The following is a 15,842-nucleotide window of genomic DNA, read 5'->3' on the forward strand; positions in this document are numbered from 1 at the left end:
TTAGATAGCCTTCCTCCTATAATCCCTAGTCCCAGAAAAGCTTCTAGCTGCTCAGGAAGAAAATAAAAAATTAAATTAAATAAAACCCTCCAAGGGATGGTAGTCAAGATCGTCCTTATCCATTTTTTTCTACTTCAGTCCTTCCAGTACTCCTGCTGCTCTATGACTGGAAGCAATGTGGCCTAGTGGAAGGAGCAGGGGCTTGGGAGCCAGAGAACCTGGGTTTTAATGCTGATTTTGCCTCCTGCCTGCTGTGTCACCTCAGGCAAGTCACTTTACTTCTCTGTGCCTCAGTTACCTCATCTGTCAAATGAGGATTAAATCCTCTTCCCTCTGACTTAGACTGTAAGTCCCATGTGAGTCAGAAACTCTGTCCAACCTGAATATTTTGCATCTACTTCAACACTTAGTACAGTGCAGGAAACCCTTAGCCAGTGCCATTAAAAAAAAAACCCCAAAACCAAAATGAACTTTTGATACTATAAAATGAGGAATGATTTCATTTGCTTTATAGTTTCAGTTTTGAAATTTGGTGCATATTTTTTGGAAAATAGCCACACTTGGCTGGCAAGGAACTGTGCATCTTGGGAAGCAAATGCTTAAAATGGGACAGAAAGCTCTTTATGGTCCAACTGAGAACTAGAGCATTCTCCAAGGCAAAGGTACATTTCTAAGTAGGTGTCTGAAGGGCAGAGAAGAGAGCCAAGAGGTCTTGCTATGACAAGGAATTCTTTGCCAGAGCGGTAAAATGGGCCCTCTGGGGATTCTGAAATTCTCCAGATAAATTCTGTCTCCCAAAATCACAGAGGCTGCGTTGCCACCTTAGCAACCCAGCACAAACTTGGTCGTTTAGATTCTTGAATCTCACTGAGGGCAGGGAATGCCTCCATCAACTCTGTTGTACTGTGCTCTCCCAAGCACTTAGTGCAGTGCTCTGCACACAGTTAGCACGCAATAAATACCATTGATTGATTGAATGTCCAGAAACTTTGTTTCTGAAATTCTCCAAGCCTTAATACAGTGTTTTGCACATAGTGGACACTCAGGATATTCCATTAATTGACTCTCTCTGCTTTGGGACTGCTCATGAGCAGAGAATAAGAGGACGGCCTCCCTCACTAGATCGTAAATCCTGAGGGCAGGGATTGTGTCTTCCACCTCTATTGAGAAGCAACGTGGCCTAGTGGATAGAGCACGGGCTTGGGAGGCAGAAGGACCTGGGTTCTAATAGAAGCTCCACCACTTGTAGCTACAATATAATCAGGTTGGACACAGTCCATGTCCGACTTGGGGCCCTAATAGAGGCTCCACCACTTGTAGATACAGTAGAATCAGGTTGGATACAGTTCATGTCCCACGTGGGGCTCATAGTCTTCATCCCCATTTTATAGCTGAGGTAACTGAGGCACAGACAAGTGAAGTGATTCGCTTAAGGCCACAGAGCAGACAAATAGTGGAGCCAGGATTAGAACCCAGTTCCTTCCGACTTCCTGGCCCAGGCTCTATCCACTAGGCCCTCCTTCTTTGCTTCTTCTCATCTTTAACCTTTGGGCTATCTTAGCCAGTTCAGGAGGAATCAACCTTGAAAGTGAAGAGGAGTAGGCTGGTGTAGTTGATAGAGTATGGGCCTGGAAATCAGAAGGTCATGGGTCCTAATCCCGGCTCTGCCACTTGTCTGCTGTGTGATGTTGGACAAGTCACTTCACTTCTCTGGGCCTCAGTTTCCTCATCTGTAAAATGGGGATTTGAGATTGTGAGCCCCACATAGGACAGCGACTATGTCCAACCTAATTTGCTTATATCCACCCCAGCGCTTAGAACAGTGCCTGGCACACAGTAAGCACTCAACAAATACCATCGTTATTATTATTATTATTATGGAGAGGCCCTAAGTATGTGATTGTAGATGGCAAGAGTTACAAGGGAACCTAGAGAAAACACTCTGATGTTCGGGCTGGAAGAGTCAGCTTCTAGAATTTCCCAGCTTTGGTCAATACTCCACGTCCAGAAGGAAACACTGAAATGTGTGCTCATTCTGATACTGAATGATCCTAAATGGGCCATTTACTACAACCTGCCTTGCCTTGAACGCCACTCTGCAGTTAGGAAGATGATGAATGCTTTGTTCTCTCTTTCTTCTACCACTCCCCATTCCTCATGCTTTCTACTTGTCCATTTTTTTTCTTTTTCTGAGCAGAATAAGATAGAGGAGAGTCCCAGTTTTGTAAATCAATGGTGGTAGCAAGAAGTAAAGGAAAGGTTTGCCCCCGAATAATTTCTGGGAGGAGAGAGGGAGTTCCAATGAAACTGGAACAGTGAGACGTGGGGAGAAGCCGCAAAAGCAAAGGCTACCCTGGAATTCTGGGCTTGTGCCTTTCAGATACTCTGTCATTGCTGAACTCTTCTGCGTTATATTTCATTCCACAGAAGTTCAGCCCCTGGGAATGTGGCGGGCAGGAACCTGGACATGATGATGCCAACTCATATTAAATGTGACGGCAATCACTCTCGGGGAATCCTGGCGTTCTTCAGAACACTGCAACCCCTGCAAAGCAACGATTGTTCCATCTGCTTCTTTGGCCAGAGTTCACCTGATACTGCATTTTCTTCGAACTGAGTTCCCTTCTTCACTTTGGTATCTTCAATCTAAAATGATTTGGTTGCTAAACTTTTCTAGAAAATGTCACCAGGGCTAATATTACTGATTGAGCCTGACCTTTCTCCTGTAGGCAATGGGGAGGAGAAACTGTTAGGAAACCCCTCCTCCTTACCCAGTGGGGGCAGAATAATTGCCCAGTGACCTGGAAGCAAAAGTAATTCCAGCTCTACTAGCTGGACCGAGGGAGGGAGGATCTGGCCAGCCTGTCTCTCTCTTCAGCACTGTCCAGGATTTATATACGTGCTTCCTTGGGGCTATATTTGAGCTGCCTGATGTCTGCATAGCCCTCTCAGGGTCACTCCTGGAGAGTTTTCAGTACTCTGCCAGTCTCAGCTATGGGAGGGAGAGTCAAGCAGAGGCCTACCCATTCCATTCCTAGCTTGGCCAGTGGCTAGCGAATGGAAGGCAATCTGCTACAAGTCAAAAGTCATCCACGCTGGGCAGCGGCGTGGGAGGGAGTCGAGAGTGGAGACTCGAGTTTACTTCGCGGAAGGCAGCAATGCTAAACCACTTCTGTATTTTTACCAAGAAAACTCCACGGATACCCTACGAGAACCACTGCAGATGGAGAGATGTGTCTGTGGTGTTGCTGTGGGTTGAAAACGACTCAACGGCATAAGACAAGATAAGATATCTGCATGGTGTGCGTGTGTCTGTGTTGGGGGGGTGGGGGAAGGAGGAGGAGGGCACGCAGAACTGTGGGAAGCAACCACCCATATGTATTGAGTGCTTACTGTGGGCAGAACATCGTACTAGGCACTTGGAAAAGAGCAATATAACAAGGAGTCGAGTTTAGGTTGGTGATGTGCTAATTCTATGGCAGCAGTAGACATGAGCTTGACTCCGTTGAAGAATAAGAACTGTAAACTTGTTGTGGGCAGGGAATGTGATTGCTAACTCTGTTGTACTGAACTCTTCCAAGCGCTTAGTACAGTGCTGCACACAGTAAGCACTCAATAAATACCACTGATGATGATGATGGTGGAGGACAAGGGCATCACACTCATAAAGTCATGTTATTTCTGAAAGAGAGACTTGAACTGGCCTTAAAAACTCAATCGTTATTTCAAAGGCCAAATCTGTTTTCGCCATCTATCGAAGAACATCACCTGTTTTCAATCAATCAATGGTATTTACTGAGCACTTACTGTGAGCAGAGCACTGTATTAAGAACTTGGGAGAGTACAATATAGCAGAGTGGGCAGACCTGTTTCCTGCCCACAGCGAACTTACAGTTTATCTTCAAAGTTCTTTAAGCTTCTTGAGGGCAGGGCATGGTCTTTATTTCTATTATTATTATTTTATTATTATTGTCCTCTGTCAAGCACTTACTATAGTAGGAGCTCAATCAATTGATCGATTGATTGATCTTGGAGTCTGGATTCAACTACAGTACAACGATGCCTCCTGACCCCTTGATTCAGCCACCACACATATGAATATATGACACCCCAAAGCAACAACCTTCCAAAGCAAAGTACTTTTGTCTTTTCAGAAATATCACAATCGGATACATGAGCTCTAAACATCTCCATCTTAAACTTGCTAGTCAATTCTGTGAATTGGGAAAAAGAACAATTTGGGCTACTGTCTCACCGCCTCAATGCCCTTGATAAAATGTTGCTATCATTTCTCAGGACTTTCTTTATCCTTAACCATTATTGGGGCAGTGGGGAGGGGGAAGTTTTTATATATCTGTATACCTTGTCATTCCTAAAAATTTAATGTGTGTGCATATATACATATTAATACTTTTAGGGAATGACAAGGTCTAATCGGAGACCTCGGCTTGGTCATTTTCTATTCAAAGGATCTGATTTTAGTGAAATGTTACCCTATTCTTTCACATTAAACTTAAAAGATGCTTCCAAAGAAAATCTGCTTTCGGAAGGAAGCAGTCATCCTCTGTAGTATCTAGATCCAACAATATATTTATCGTCAAGTGTATTGCTCTAAGATTCTTCAGTTCATGTCCCTGGGCCGTATAATCCCCAATTTCAGCAGGAATTTCTGGGATGATATTAATGGGGTCTACATCTTTCTTTTACTCATATTCATCTCTGTTACCTTTTCATTGGTGAACTCTCTATACATCATTTTAAAACTCAACTTTCATTAGCATTTGTACATTTATTCCAAATATCTTTCAAATGAGAACAACCTAATGTCACCAATTTAGAAACAATTAGATGGACCCAAAAAAGCCAAACTCAGTACTGTCCCTTTCCACCTCCCCATCAACTAAAACCCCAACAACTTCATCTATGCATTCAGGAATCACCACAGAGTCTAAAATATCAAAGCTTTTTGTTCTTGAAAAATGATCTCAAATCCTGTCCTTGAAGAATCCCTCTTCTATCAACTTTTAAAGCAAGTTAAATCTAAAATCCACCTGCCACATTCAAAGGCCTAATGGATATCAATGGAATTCTCATATCCTCTACACATAATGAGCCCGTGATTATAGGATTATTCCTTGATTTTGTTCTTCAACTCAATAGCTTCCCTCAGTGTTGCATGCTTTCCCACTTTATCACTACCATGGTGATTAATATGGTGAAAAGACAGCATCAACTGACAGCCAAGTTATACTCCCTGAACTGTTGCCGAAGAAAGGCTTTTCAGATTTGCCCTATAACACCAAATCGGACATAGCACGGCAGCACAGTTTAATAGCATTCTGTAAATCCCAATCAGTCTCTACAATCTCATCTATTTCTAAAATTCTGTTTCCCTGTCTGCTTTGTTCACTTTGCGGACGATTTACAAATCTCGGCTAGGCTTTACAAGCAAATTGGAACGTCAGGAATTAGTCTGGAAACGAAATGTGCAGGGCCTAATCAACTGTGCGAAGCAAGTAAAAAAGCCTTTTCCGTTGTCCCCCAAAGAAACATGCACTTCAAGCTGTGAGCTAGGCCAGGCCACTATTTTTGAGGTTCTGCTACAGATTACTGTTCATGGCTCCAGGATTTTGAAATAGTGAAGTCATCCAGGTGCTGAATTGGTAAGCCCGCCCCTGAATGATTGCATGTTTGTAGATTGTGCAGGTGAATGACACATAAGCTGCCAAGTGTAACATAACCCTAGTTGGTTGGATGATGAGCGAGTGGGTCTAGTGTCACTTACAAAGGCCTTCTGCTGAAGTAAAGTGCCAAATAAATACAGAAGTTTCATCAGAAAACAGATATGACTTGCAGAAATGTAGTGTTGTAAGAGCCAAGTCTTCCCAACATTAAAAGGCTTGGAAAACTGACATTATAATGATGGGGAGACAGGTTTTTAAGGAATTCAAATGTAGTGAGGAATTCTAGGGCTACAAAAACAGTCTCAAACTAGCATTTTGCAGAATTTCTGTATCAATAATGAGGTACAAGTTTGTAAAGGGTTATCAAGGTGGGGGAAGCATTTGGCATGCAGGTTTACAGAATCCCACAAAATCGTCACGCGATCTCTAATGACTAACTGGTTTGGGGTTACAGTGGCTGGATGGGAGATTAAGCTAGTCCGCAGAATAACAATTAGAATTGTTTTCCATTTGGCTCTGAGTGAGGCAAGAGTAAAATATTAAAAAAAATGTTTTTGTTCCTTTCCTTCCTAGTCAGTCTCATGTTTTATTTGGAACAGAACTGGCAGGCGGGGTTGAGATAGTTGGTCTGGACAAATACCAACACTGGAATCATTCCCTTCACACAAGTTCTTGGACCTGATGGCTCAGGGCTTGGGGGTCCTCTGTTTCGAAGGGAGACTCCATTGTCACATTATATTGATGGTCATGTAATAATTGTGGTATTTGTTAAGCGCTGACTATGTACCAGGCAATGTACTATGCACGGGGTGGATACAAGCTAATCGGGTTGGATAAAGTCCCCGTCTCCCTTGGGGCTCACGGTCTTAATCCCTATTTTACAGATGAGGTAACTGAGGCCGCGAGAAGTTAAGTGACTTGCCCAAGGTCACGCAGCAGCCAAGTGGTGGAGCCGGGGCTAGAACCCAGGTCCTTCTGACTCTCAGGACTGCGTTCTATCCACTAGACCACGTAGATGGAAGCAACGTTTACACCACTGAGTCAGTGAAGTCTTCTACTTCGGCTTGAAGTAACGGAACGATTGAGGACTCGTTTTGAGAACGGGTTGGTAGTGACTGTAAAATATTACATTAGAATTTAGATTTTCAAATTATCCATCTGCCTTGAACAGATAAAGACTGATATCCATATGAAATGTGATGAAAAACATTTACTTTCTGCTATCTCGAATGCACACAAAGTGGCCAGTTTGCAAATACGGCTGGCCACCAATCCTGCTGTGTACTCATTTTCCCACTGAATGCCTTTCAAACTTTCTGCTGGGTACGTGCCTCTTGTTGCAACACTAATTTGACTCTTTCAGTTAAAGATTTCTCTAAGTTTGTATATTTCTTAAACCTACAGATGTTGAGTGATCATTCTTAATGTCTGTCTCCTCCTCTAGACTGTAAGCTTGTTGTGGGTACGGAATGTGTCTGTTACACTGTACTCTCCCAAATGTTTAGTACAATGCTCTGCACACAGTAACAGCGTTGCTCAGTGGGAAGAGCACAAGCTTGGGAGTCAGAGGTCATGGGTTCTCATTCCGGCTCCACCACTTGTCAGCTGTGGGACTTTGGGCAAGTCACTTAACTTCTCTGTGCCTCAGTTACCTCATCTGTAAAATGGGGAGTAAGACTGTGAGCCCCAAGTGGGACAACCCAATCACCTTGTATTCCCCTCAGCGCTTAGAACAGTGCTTCACACATAATAAGTGCTTAACAAATACTATATCCTTATTAAATATGACTAACCGACTGACTCCTCACCTGTTCCCACTTTGCACCTCAGCGTCACGAACCATTTCCCACTTCAGAAAGCAAACGATCTAGTTGAATCATTTTGAGATCATGTAGCAGGAACTCAAAACTTGGCAATGTAAGCAGAAAATAGAAATGCCATAGCCACTGAAGAGAAGACATGCGCTATTGCTTACTTAAAGCCCCATCCTGTCCCCCCAAGGACAATAGCTGCTACCAGGATGGCACCAGCGATGGAACCTATTATAAGATTGGTGGCGCTAGGACCTGCGATAAAGGATTATGGGAAGAAAGATGTAAGAACCAATCACTTCATTCACAAGGGAAAGGCAGCAAAGTGATTTAAGGAAGCAAATACACCCCAAAAGATCTCTAAACATTTTCAAACGGGCATGGTCTTTTGTTTGGAAGAATAGAGAGAAACAAGAAGGTCTATCCCTTCTTCCTCCTTAATGCCAGTCTAGTTTTACCAGTCTTGAAAGGTAACATCACCTCACTACATTTCTTGGCTAAATTCCTTTGGCCTGTTCTTTTGGGATAGTTTCAATCAAGTACTGTACATCTTAATATTCATTTAAGATGAACATAATGATTTAAGAGAACCTAATGATTCTCCTGAAAAATTCACCCACATCCCTAATTTTTCCTTTCTCTCAAGTTACCAACCAGTAGGCTTGGGACTGTGGTGAACTCTCCCCCAGAGCATGCTTCCATTACGTATTTGGGAGAGAATGCTATGGAGGAAATAGAAAATGTTCTTCTGATGACAGGTGCCCATCTGCATAGGAGGCAAAGTGGTGTCTGATGAAATGGCTGAATGCACGTGTGTGGAACTGGACGTGGCATGAGTGTTTCAGTGCATGTTCTGTGAAGGAGAGGCTCTTGGGTAATATGACCCCCACACTGTAGGAGAACTGAGTGCAATACCAAAGAGCAAAAGAATTATAGTCATTACAATTTCTCTCCTTCTGGAAACCATGACTGGGACCCAGAAAAGGATTAGCGACCTATCTTGGAGTTCCTAGAGTTTCCTAAACCCCAAATGTATTAACCAAAGGATGCACAGAAATGAGGCAGGCTGGAAAAGGGGTGTCAACAATTCTAAGAATCTGAACCTGAATTAAAGGCTCTTCACTCCCTAAAACATTTCTAATATTCCAACATCTCTTCCATGTCACCAAGGAATTGAACAACAAAGTGAACCAGAAAAGGGAAGAAGTGAGGGTAGAATAAAACTCTACAGAGTAATTTTTTTTTGCAAATGGCAGAACAAAGCTCTTCATGTTTCATTAATAGTCTCTTTTATATTTGTCAAGATAGACTCAGAGAGTGTCTGAGAGCCTGGACGATGCCAGTGGGAAAAGGGGAAGAAATAAAAGCGAGGGAAAGAAAAAAATGTATACAGTGGAATTTCTCCATCCTGCTTCTTTGACCACATTTTGATACATTTTACAATAACACTCTTCTTTTTTCACCCCAAAAGACACTCTCTTGAATGTTTTCTGCCAGAAAACTAAATTCTCGGTGTCCAGGGCAAAGATAAAGCCAATTCAATAATTTAGCATACCACATGCTTTGTAATTCAAATACAAACTCACAGTATCCTCCCAAATTCAGAAAAAAGTTTCCCCACTGAATTATACATCCATTGATTCTAAACTGAATATCCCTATTCCTGGTGTCCCTAGCCTCGAAAGTCCTTTGGGTTTCCACCTGAATCCACGTATGGAGGAGAAAGCTCTTTCTGCCTCTACCTCTCCTGCTAGACTGTCAACTCCTTGAGGGCCAGAATCATGTCTACTAACTCTACTGCACTTCCAAATGCTTACTATAGTGCTTGGCATGCAGTAGGTGCTCAATAAATACTATCAATTGATTGGGTTTTTTTTGAGTCCAGCCAGGCACACAAATGGATACAGTGGTCCATCATGTGCTGCTGTTTTAAATGCCAACTTAAAATTGGGCCCGCGAATATTATGAATATGCCAAGAGAATTGCTATTGTTTTAATGCGATGTTTACTGCGATTCTACTTATTGCTATTGTTCTTGTCTGTCCGTCTCCCCCGATTAGACTGGAGGCCCGTCAAAGGGCATGGACTGTCTCTATCTGTTACCGATTTGTACATTCCAAGCGCTTAGTACAGTGCTCTGCACATAGTAAGCGCTCAATAAATACTATTGAATGAATATGAAAACTTAGGAGAGTGAAAGGGGGCAACACTGAGGATTCTGGAGCCATCATCAACAGAGCAAAGATATATGAACTCCCAAACTCACCAGTAAAGGGGCAAACTGATCTCAGTGGCCTCTTGGGCAAACGCACTGCATTACATTTCAAAAGGTTTGCTGTGCAAAGTAGCGCTATAAAAGCTACAACACATCATTCTGCACATACAGCAATCTAATACTATATAAGATTTGAGCTTTGCTAGCTCATGCTAGTATGTTATCTAAGAAGTAGCATATATAAATAGTTTATCAAAGGGTAGAAATGAAAGAAAACTTTTTCTATAATCCTTAGTAAGAATGTATATTTCATTCTTGGTAAAATTATATTAAACAACCTTATTATTCATTTTTTGTTAAAAGCCTGTCTCCGTATACAAAAACAAAATTTTAACAACATTGGCAATAATGTAAATTTGAAAAACAAGAGACAGAAATGGCACAAAACCAGTCACCAATAAAAATGACTAAATTTTCTTCTGCTGGAAATAAGATACTCTTCCGGACTTACCTGATTTAATAAGAATCACCAAAAATGAGGGATGACCCCCAAATGCAGATAACAAGGGTTGTTGCTTTACTATTTAAAACCTTTTGCTCTTATCTATCTACAACATTAAATGCAAAATTGCTGAAATTTACCTCCATGATCAATAAATTCATGCATTATTAAAAAGCTGTCTGGCAAACTTTCCCCAAAATGGATATACCTTAGCAAATTTGGTTGAGGTTGTAGCTAGTATGGTGGGAATCTGTAGAGACAGCATTTTCCATAGAAACTGAATGCCACATTTTCATACAAATTCTACATCCAATATCATCTTTTTTCCCATGACTAAAATGCCTCCTACTGATCTATTAACTTGTCAGACTCACTTTTCAATTAATTCTCTCAATTTTTATGCTCAAATCTAATGACCCGAACAAAATTACACAAATATATTCTCAGGTGATTTGGGGGCAGAACATTAATAAAGGAAAATGATCTGATCTCACCAAGAGGCTGCTAATCTGTGCAGGTTCAGTGGCAGCTAAACCAGCTATTACTTAAGGTTTGTCCTTTAATTTTTAGGCCTCTTGCAGAAGAAATGATAACTGCTAAGCTCTGTGGATACCAATGCTCAGAAAAGACATGCAATTCAGTGAGTATCTTTACACAAGAGAGTACCCGCATTGAGCATGATAACATTTAAAGTTTTACCTTGACCTATGAATTAGTGCGCTCTCTCTATGTCCTCTTTCCGACTTTCTCAAGCCTACGTAAGGTCATTTGGAGAGTTGGGAATGGTCCATCAAATTTGGGCAAGACACCAGTACCCTCAAAAGGGAAATTTTTGGAGGGTGGAGCGAGACAATATTTAGATTGGACATTTTCATCATCCAAACTCATCTGATAAGGTCATATGGAGAGTTGACAATGGTCCAGCAAATTTGGGTAAGGCAGTCAATCCAGACATCAGCACCCCCCAAAGCAGAATTCTTTTCTGGACAAGACTTATTTATATTCAATGTCTTCACAGCCAACTCTCTACTTGACTTTCAGCTGTGAAGTCCTGGATTAAAATAACCATTTCACCTGCTGACGTGCCACATAACAAAGGAGACTCTGAGGATACATACTTTTTCAAATTTACTATATGAGGAGAGGATGACAGTTACACAGGTTTCCCATATCTCTGATTGATGGGTCAGTTATGGCATACCATTCCTCACCCTATATCCCCAAATCTGTGGAAATTCCAGCCATCATACATTTAGACTTCCTTCCAAAGATGGAAATCCTGAAGGCTAATGCTGATGCAGTATTCTCTGTTGGAACTAACTGGATCTGATGATTCCTTAGGTCAAGGGAATGCCCCACTGATTACAAGGAAATCCAATATGGGAGATGAAGGCATTGGTGGTATAGGTTGCTCTACGGGGAATACATTACCAGTTGGTATTCAGAAACTTGAAAAATAAAAGTTCTCATTCTTTTTTATAACTTAGGAGGAATGAAATATTGACATGAGGTTATTTTACTCAAGGTACTGTAAATATTCACAAAGGTATTGTTTTATGCCCCACATCACCTCAGACAAGAGAGGGTTCAAGACTGTATGAGCAAATCACATGACACCGACACATCCAATTTACACCACAAATACAGCCACCACACAACACAAAGCCAATGAGACAGTACACAGAGGGTTAGGGTGCAAACAGTTACCTCACACACTGGCACCAAACAGAAAACAAAACAAAACTCTGAAACTAAGAAAGATGCTTACTCTATTCCCCACCCTGTGCCTCCAAAAATCACCCCCAGAGCCAGAATGGTCCCTGCCACTGCACCTATTAGTCTGTTAGTGGCCAGGCTCACTGTGTGGAGGGAAAAGGGAGATTTTTTTGTAAAGGAAATGATTACATTATGCACAATTTTTTATAAAATATACCTCCTTCAGGGTAATGTTTTGTTAAGTTCAGTTTGATGCGACAGTTCCACCTTTACTTTGAAAGAACCATTTGAAAATGTAATCATGGTCCAAAATAAATATATTTCAGTACAACTTTGAATTTACTTCAAAGCTCCATAAAAGCTATTTTATAAATATGTTTAGTATCTGTAGTACAGTATTTTAAAAACAAAGTCATCTAAATGGACCATGTCAATTTTGTTTCTCTACCAATGAACGTTAAAGAATGTGTGTATCACAAGGCAGTTTTCTAAAGGAATTGCCTTAAACAAAGTATCATTTAACTCTCACAATGTTAATCAAACTCTGGATCAAAATGTGGCTCTATACACCAATGGAAAACGTTTTTTTAAAAAAAAATGGTAAAATTCAAAGCAGAAAAACCAAGTAAGTTTAATCTCTCCAGGAGTTGTACGCAACAACTAGACACACACTTTAAATATTTCCACCACATTAAGAAGTGGGAATTATTGAAGACATATTTCAATCTCGGTCAGATGCCAGGATTTCTGTTCTGATTCTGTATATTGTTGGTCGGCTGGGTTCACCTCTTAAATAAACTTGGGCAGGGAACGCGACTACCAACTCTGTTGATTCTGTACTCTCCCAAGTGCTTAGTATAGTGTTCTGCACACAGGAAACATCGATAAATATGATTGATTTTGATTCAACTTGGAATTTTCTTTCTCTTCCTATAGTATATTAGGTCAATCTAGAGTCTCCTGGCATCTGAGGCAAATCTTGTGAATAGGTCTGGGACTTCTAGTCCAGGATTTATTAAATGCAGTTCTGATGGAAGGTCTGCAAATTTAATACTTTAGAGCTCTAGACTAAGAGAGAATTTAGGCACTAAGAGAACCAAGCTAAGTGGTCTTATCTATTCAGGCAAAAACCATGATTATTAAGAAAGATAATTTTATGACGAGAAAAATCCTAAATCAATGTGTTTCTTTCAGCGTAAACACCTTGCTCCCTGTCCACTCAAACACAAAGAGGACTGGTATCGGTACCTTTTGGCTTGCTATTTTGGGTTTGGCTCAAGCCACTCTGTTCTGCTTATGGATTTTATTATATTTATCTTATTTTATTTATGGATTTTTATTCCTGGATTTAAAGGTCTTCTTTAGGACTTTGATCTGCTCCAGAACCCTTTGATTGACTTTTGGGAAGAACTTACACTCTACTGGCAGTCTGGACACATGGCTGAGGTAGAGATGGATGGGGAAAATGACAGGGTTAGGGGTCGGTGGGATCTGTCCAAGGATTTCCATGCTGTATTTTACTTTCCCAAGTGCTTAATACAGTGCTCTGCACACAGTAAGAGCTCAATACATATGACTGAATGAATTCAGCAGATCTGCTGAGGGCAGAATAGCTGGGGTTGGCTTTGGAGAGAAACCTCTGACTGCTTCTAACTACGCTGTCCTTCGGACTGCAGAGGTCTTTCCCCCAAGGCTTTCTCCCTACGGAAACCCTGTTCCAAAGCCCTCTTTGTTCTCAGCTCATTTGTCCGATGGGTTCTATTCCTTCACAGTAAGAAAACTGTGCCTCCCCAGGAAGGAGAGAGCCAAGGTGATCATTCAGCTATTTAGGTGAAAGAGAGCAACATTTCACAACTCGATTATCCTGATTAGCAGTCTGCACTGATCAAATTTTCCAGGTAATTCTTGCATGTTCACCTTTCTTTTGCTAGGTAGACTATGAATGGCTCTAAGGAAACTCCACTCAGGGTAAAGACAGACGTACAGAGGAAAAACAATGACAGAAATGTGATTAATGGGGAGAAGCTTCAAACTTCCACTCGAGTACTCATCAAAGACCCTTACATCCGGGAAAGCATTCCATCCGGTAGTCTGTCTCAGAAAAATCAGAAACAGCTCTAATTCTCTTAACAATGAGAGAGCTCTCCAATCAGTGGACAATTTTTGACCTAGTGACAAAGAGGAAACTGAGGAAATTCAAATAGGAAATTCTAACGACCAAATTTTCCTGATTTGGTCTAGTATTTTGTGTGTGTGCGCATGTGAGTATATGTGTGTGGGAAAGAGATTTTCTTTTCTAAGCCAAAAAAAAGACCAAGAGAGAAAAAAAAAATTGAGCTTAGAGGGACCCCTCCCCTTAAAAACACATGAAAGTGTGGGAAAAATGCATTTCTAAATTGGGACAGTGCATTTTCCTTCAGGACAGGGTAAAAGATTGCTCACTCCTGCTGACTGGGCTGAACATTGTGAGGGCAGGAGAGAAGCAACGTTCTACCTGTGCAGCACATAGCCCCGTGGAAAGAACGTGGAATTGATCAGGAGACCTGACATGATTAAGTCACTTAATCTCTCTGGATCTCTGTTTCTTCAGCTGTAAAATGGGGCTAAATAGGAAAAAAGGAGCTGGAAAAAAATAGTTTAAAAATGGATGGCAGGAGGTAAGTAGGGAAAGGAGAAAGAAGTACCAATCTCATGGTGCAGAGAAAGTGGTTTTACGTAGGTAAAAACTTCCCAAAAGTTACTGGGGCATTCTATCTGTCATTAGTTGGGAAGTTCCATCACCCTGGGGGCAGAAGGATAATGCAGGTAGGAGAAGCTAGGCAGATTATTAATTTAGGCCTTGTTGTGGTGTGTGGAGTCTGAATTACTCTCAGCCTACACCCCTGAGACCCAGCAAGAAAAGATTTACATGCGAAGAAGTGGGTCTGTGGCTTAATAAGCTCTATCTCAGGTTAAAGGGAGGCGAGGATAAATTTATTTGGTGGTTATCTTAGACTAAGCCCTGCTTCCAGTCATTTCCCTGAATAAGTTCTCAGGCAGCTGCCTTGTCAAAACATCTAATGTCAGACTTCAGTTAACCAGATAATCCTCTTGGCCCTGGCAGTCTTGAACCTCATGTCTTTAAATATCACTTTGTAAACCTCTGCTGTGATTCTTGCTGATGTGCAATACTAATCAAATCTCAACTTTGATCCTGATAGGCAGAAACTACTTATTAAAGTTAAGCAGTGACATTCAGTCAAAAAGTACAAAGCCATCTGGAAAAATTCTAGTATAATGGTCTTTTTTTCCCTGAAGGAAAAGGCAAAAAGCAGAGACAAAATGACAAGTGGGTCTGATGCCTCTTTCACTTTGCATGAATTATAATGCATCATATATTCTTCAATCTTCAGATTACAAATGGAATGCGGAAACTAGTGTGCCAGATCTTAGCCCAGAGCAACTATTGTGGCTGATATATGGAACCTTTTGCTATATTTAAAATGTCATTTAAAACCAAAAAAGAAATCTAAACCCTGGGGGAAAGGTTTTTTTTTTTTTTTAATTTGGAACTTCTCAGAGCAGAGGCAAGAGAACAGAATAGTATTGGGGGTGGGGGGTGAAGAGGGGTAAAGGAAGAGCATGCCAGGTTGGGGAGTTAAAGAGAAACAAAACATTATCCCTACTGACTCTGAATGGATCACATACTTCAAGATGTTAAACTGAAAGAGTAAGCTATCTCCTTTGAGCAAGAGGTAGAATGAGCTCTATGTTAACTGAGCTAAGAGTCCTTGACACACAAAGCATGACATAAGGAAATGGAAAAAGTTGGATTGAAATCACTTTTCAAAGGATGTCTCTCTTCTGCCAGCCCCCTTTAGTACTATAGTGAAAAATGTTGAGAGCTGGTTTGATATTTTCTTTTTTTACTTTTT

The 15,842-nt window shown here is 41.2% G+C and overlaps 1 protein-coding gene and 1 non-coding gene across 5 annotated transcripts in view; one reads left to right on the plus strand and one right to left on the minus strand.

Moving 5' to 3' along the window:
- ADAM23 (ADAM metallopeptidase domain 23) overlaps positions 1-15,842 on the minus strand; it is a 201,161-nt gene that overhangs the window by 3,251 nt on the left and 182,068 nt on the right. Inside the window, exon 25 of one of the 4 annotated variants that reach the window (XM_029069169.2) lies at positions 7,660-7,750. The exons of 2 other annotated variants lie outside the window; for them this stretch is intronic. In XM_029069169.2, the coding sequence (XP_028925002.1) occupies positions 7,660-7,750 (91 nt within the window). Of the gene's footprint in view, positions 1-7,659; positions 7,751-9,640; positions 12,072-15,842 lie in introns of those variants that run through there. One more of the 4 variants, XM_029069170.2, reaches the window with a different exon arrangement.
- Positions 2,943-3,080, plus strand: LOC114813639. Its single transcript, XR_003761356.1, has one exon. It is a non-coding gene; the product is annotated as a small nucleolar RNA SNORA7 (small nucleolar RNA).

This window comes from Ornithorhynchus anatinus, chromosome 7, assembly GCF_004115215.2.
Source record: "Ornithorhynchus anatinus isolate Pmale09 chromosome 7, mOrnAna1.pri.v4, whole genome shotgun sequence".
NCBI classification, from domain to species: domain Eukaryota; kingdom Metazoa; phylum Chordata; class Mammalia; order Monotremata; family Ornithorhynchidae; genus Ornithorhynchus; species Ornithorhynchus anatinus.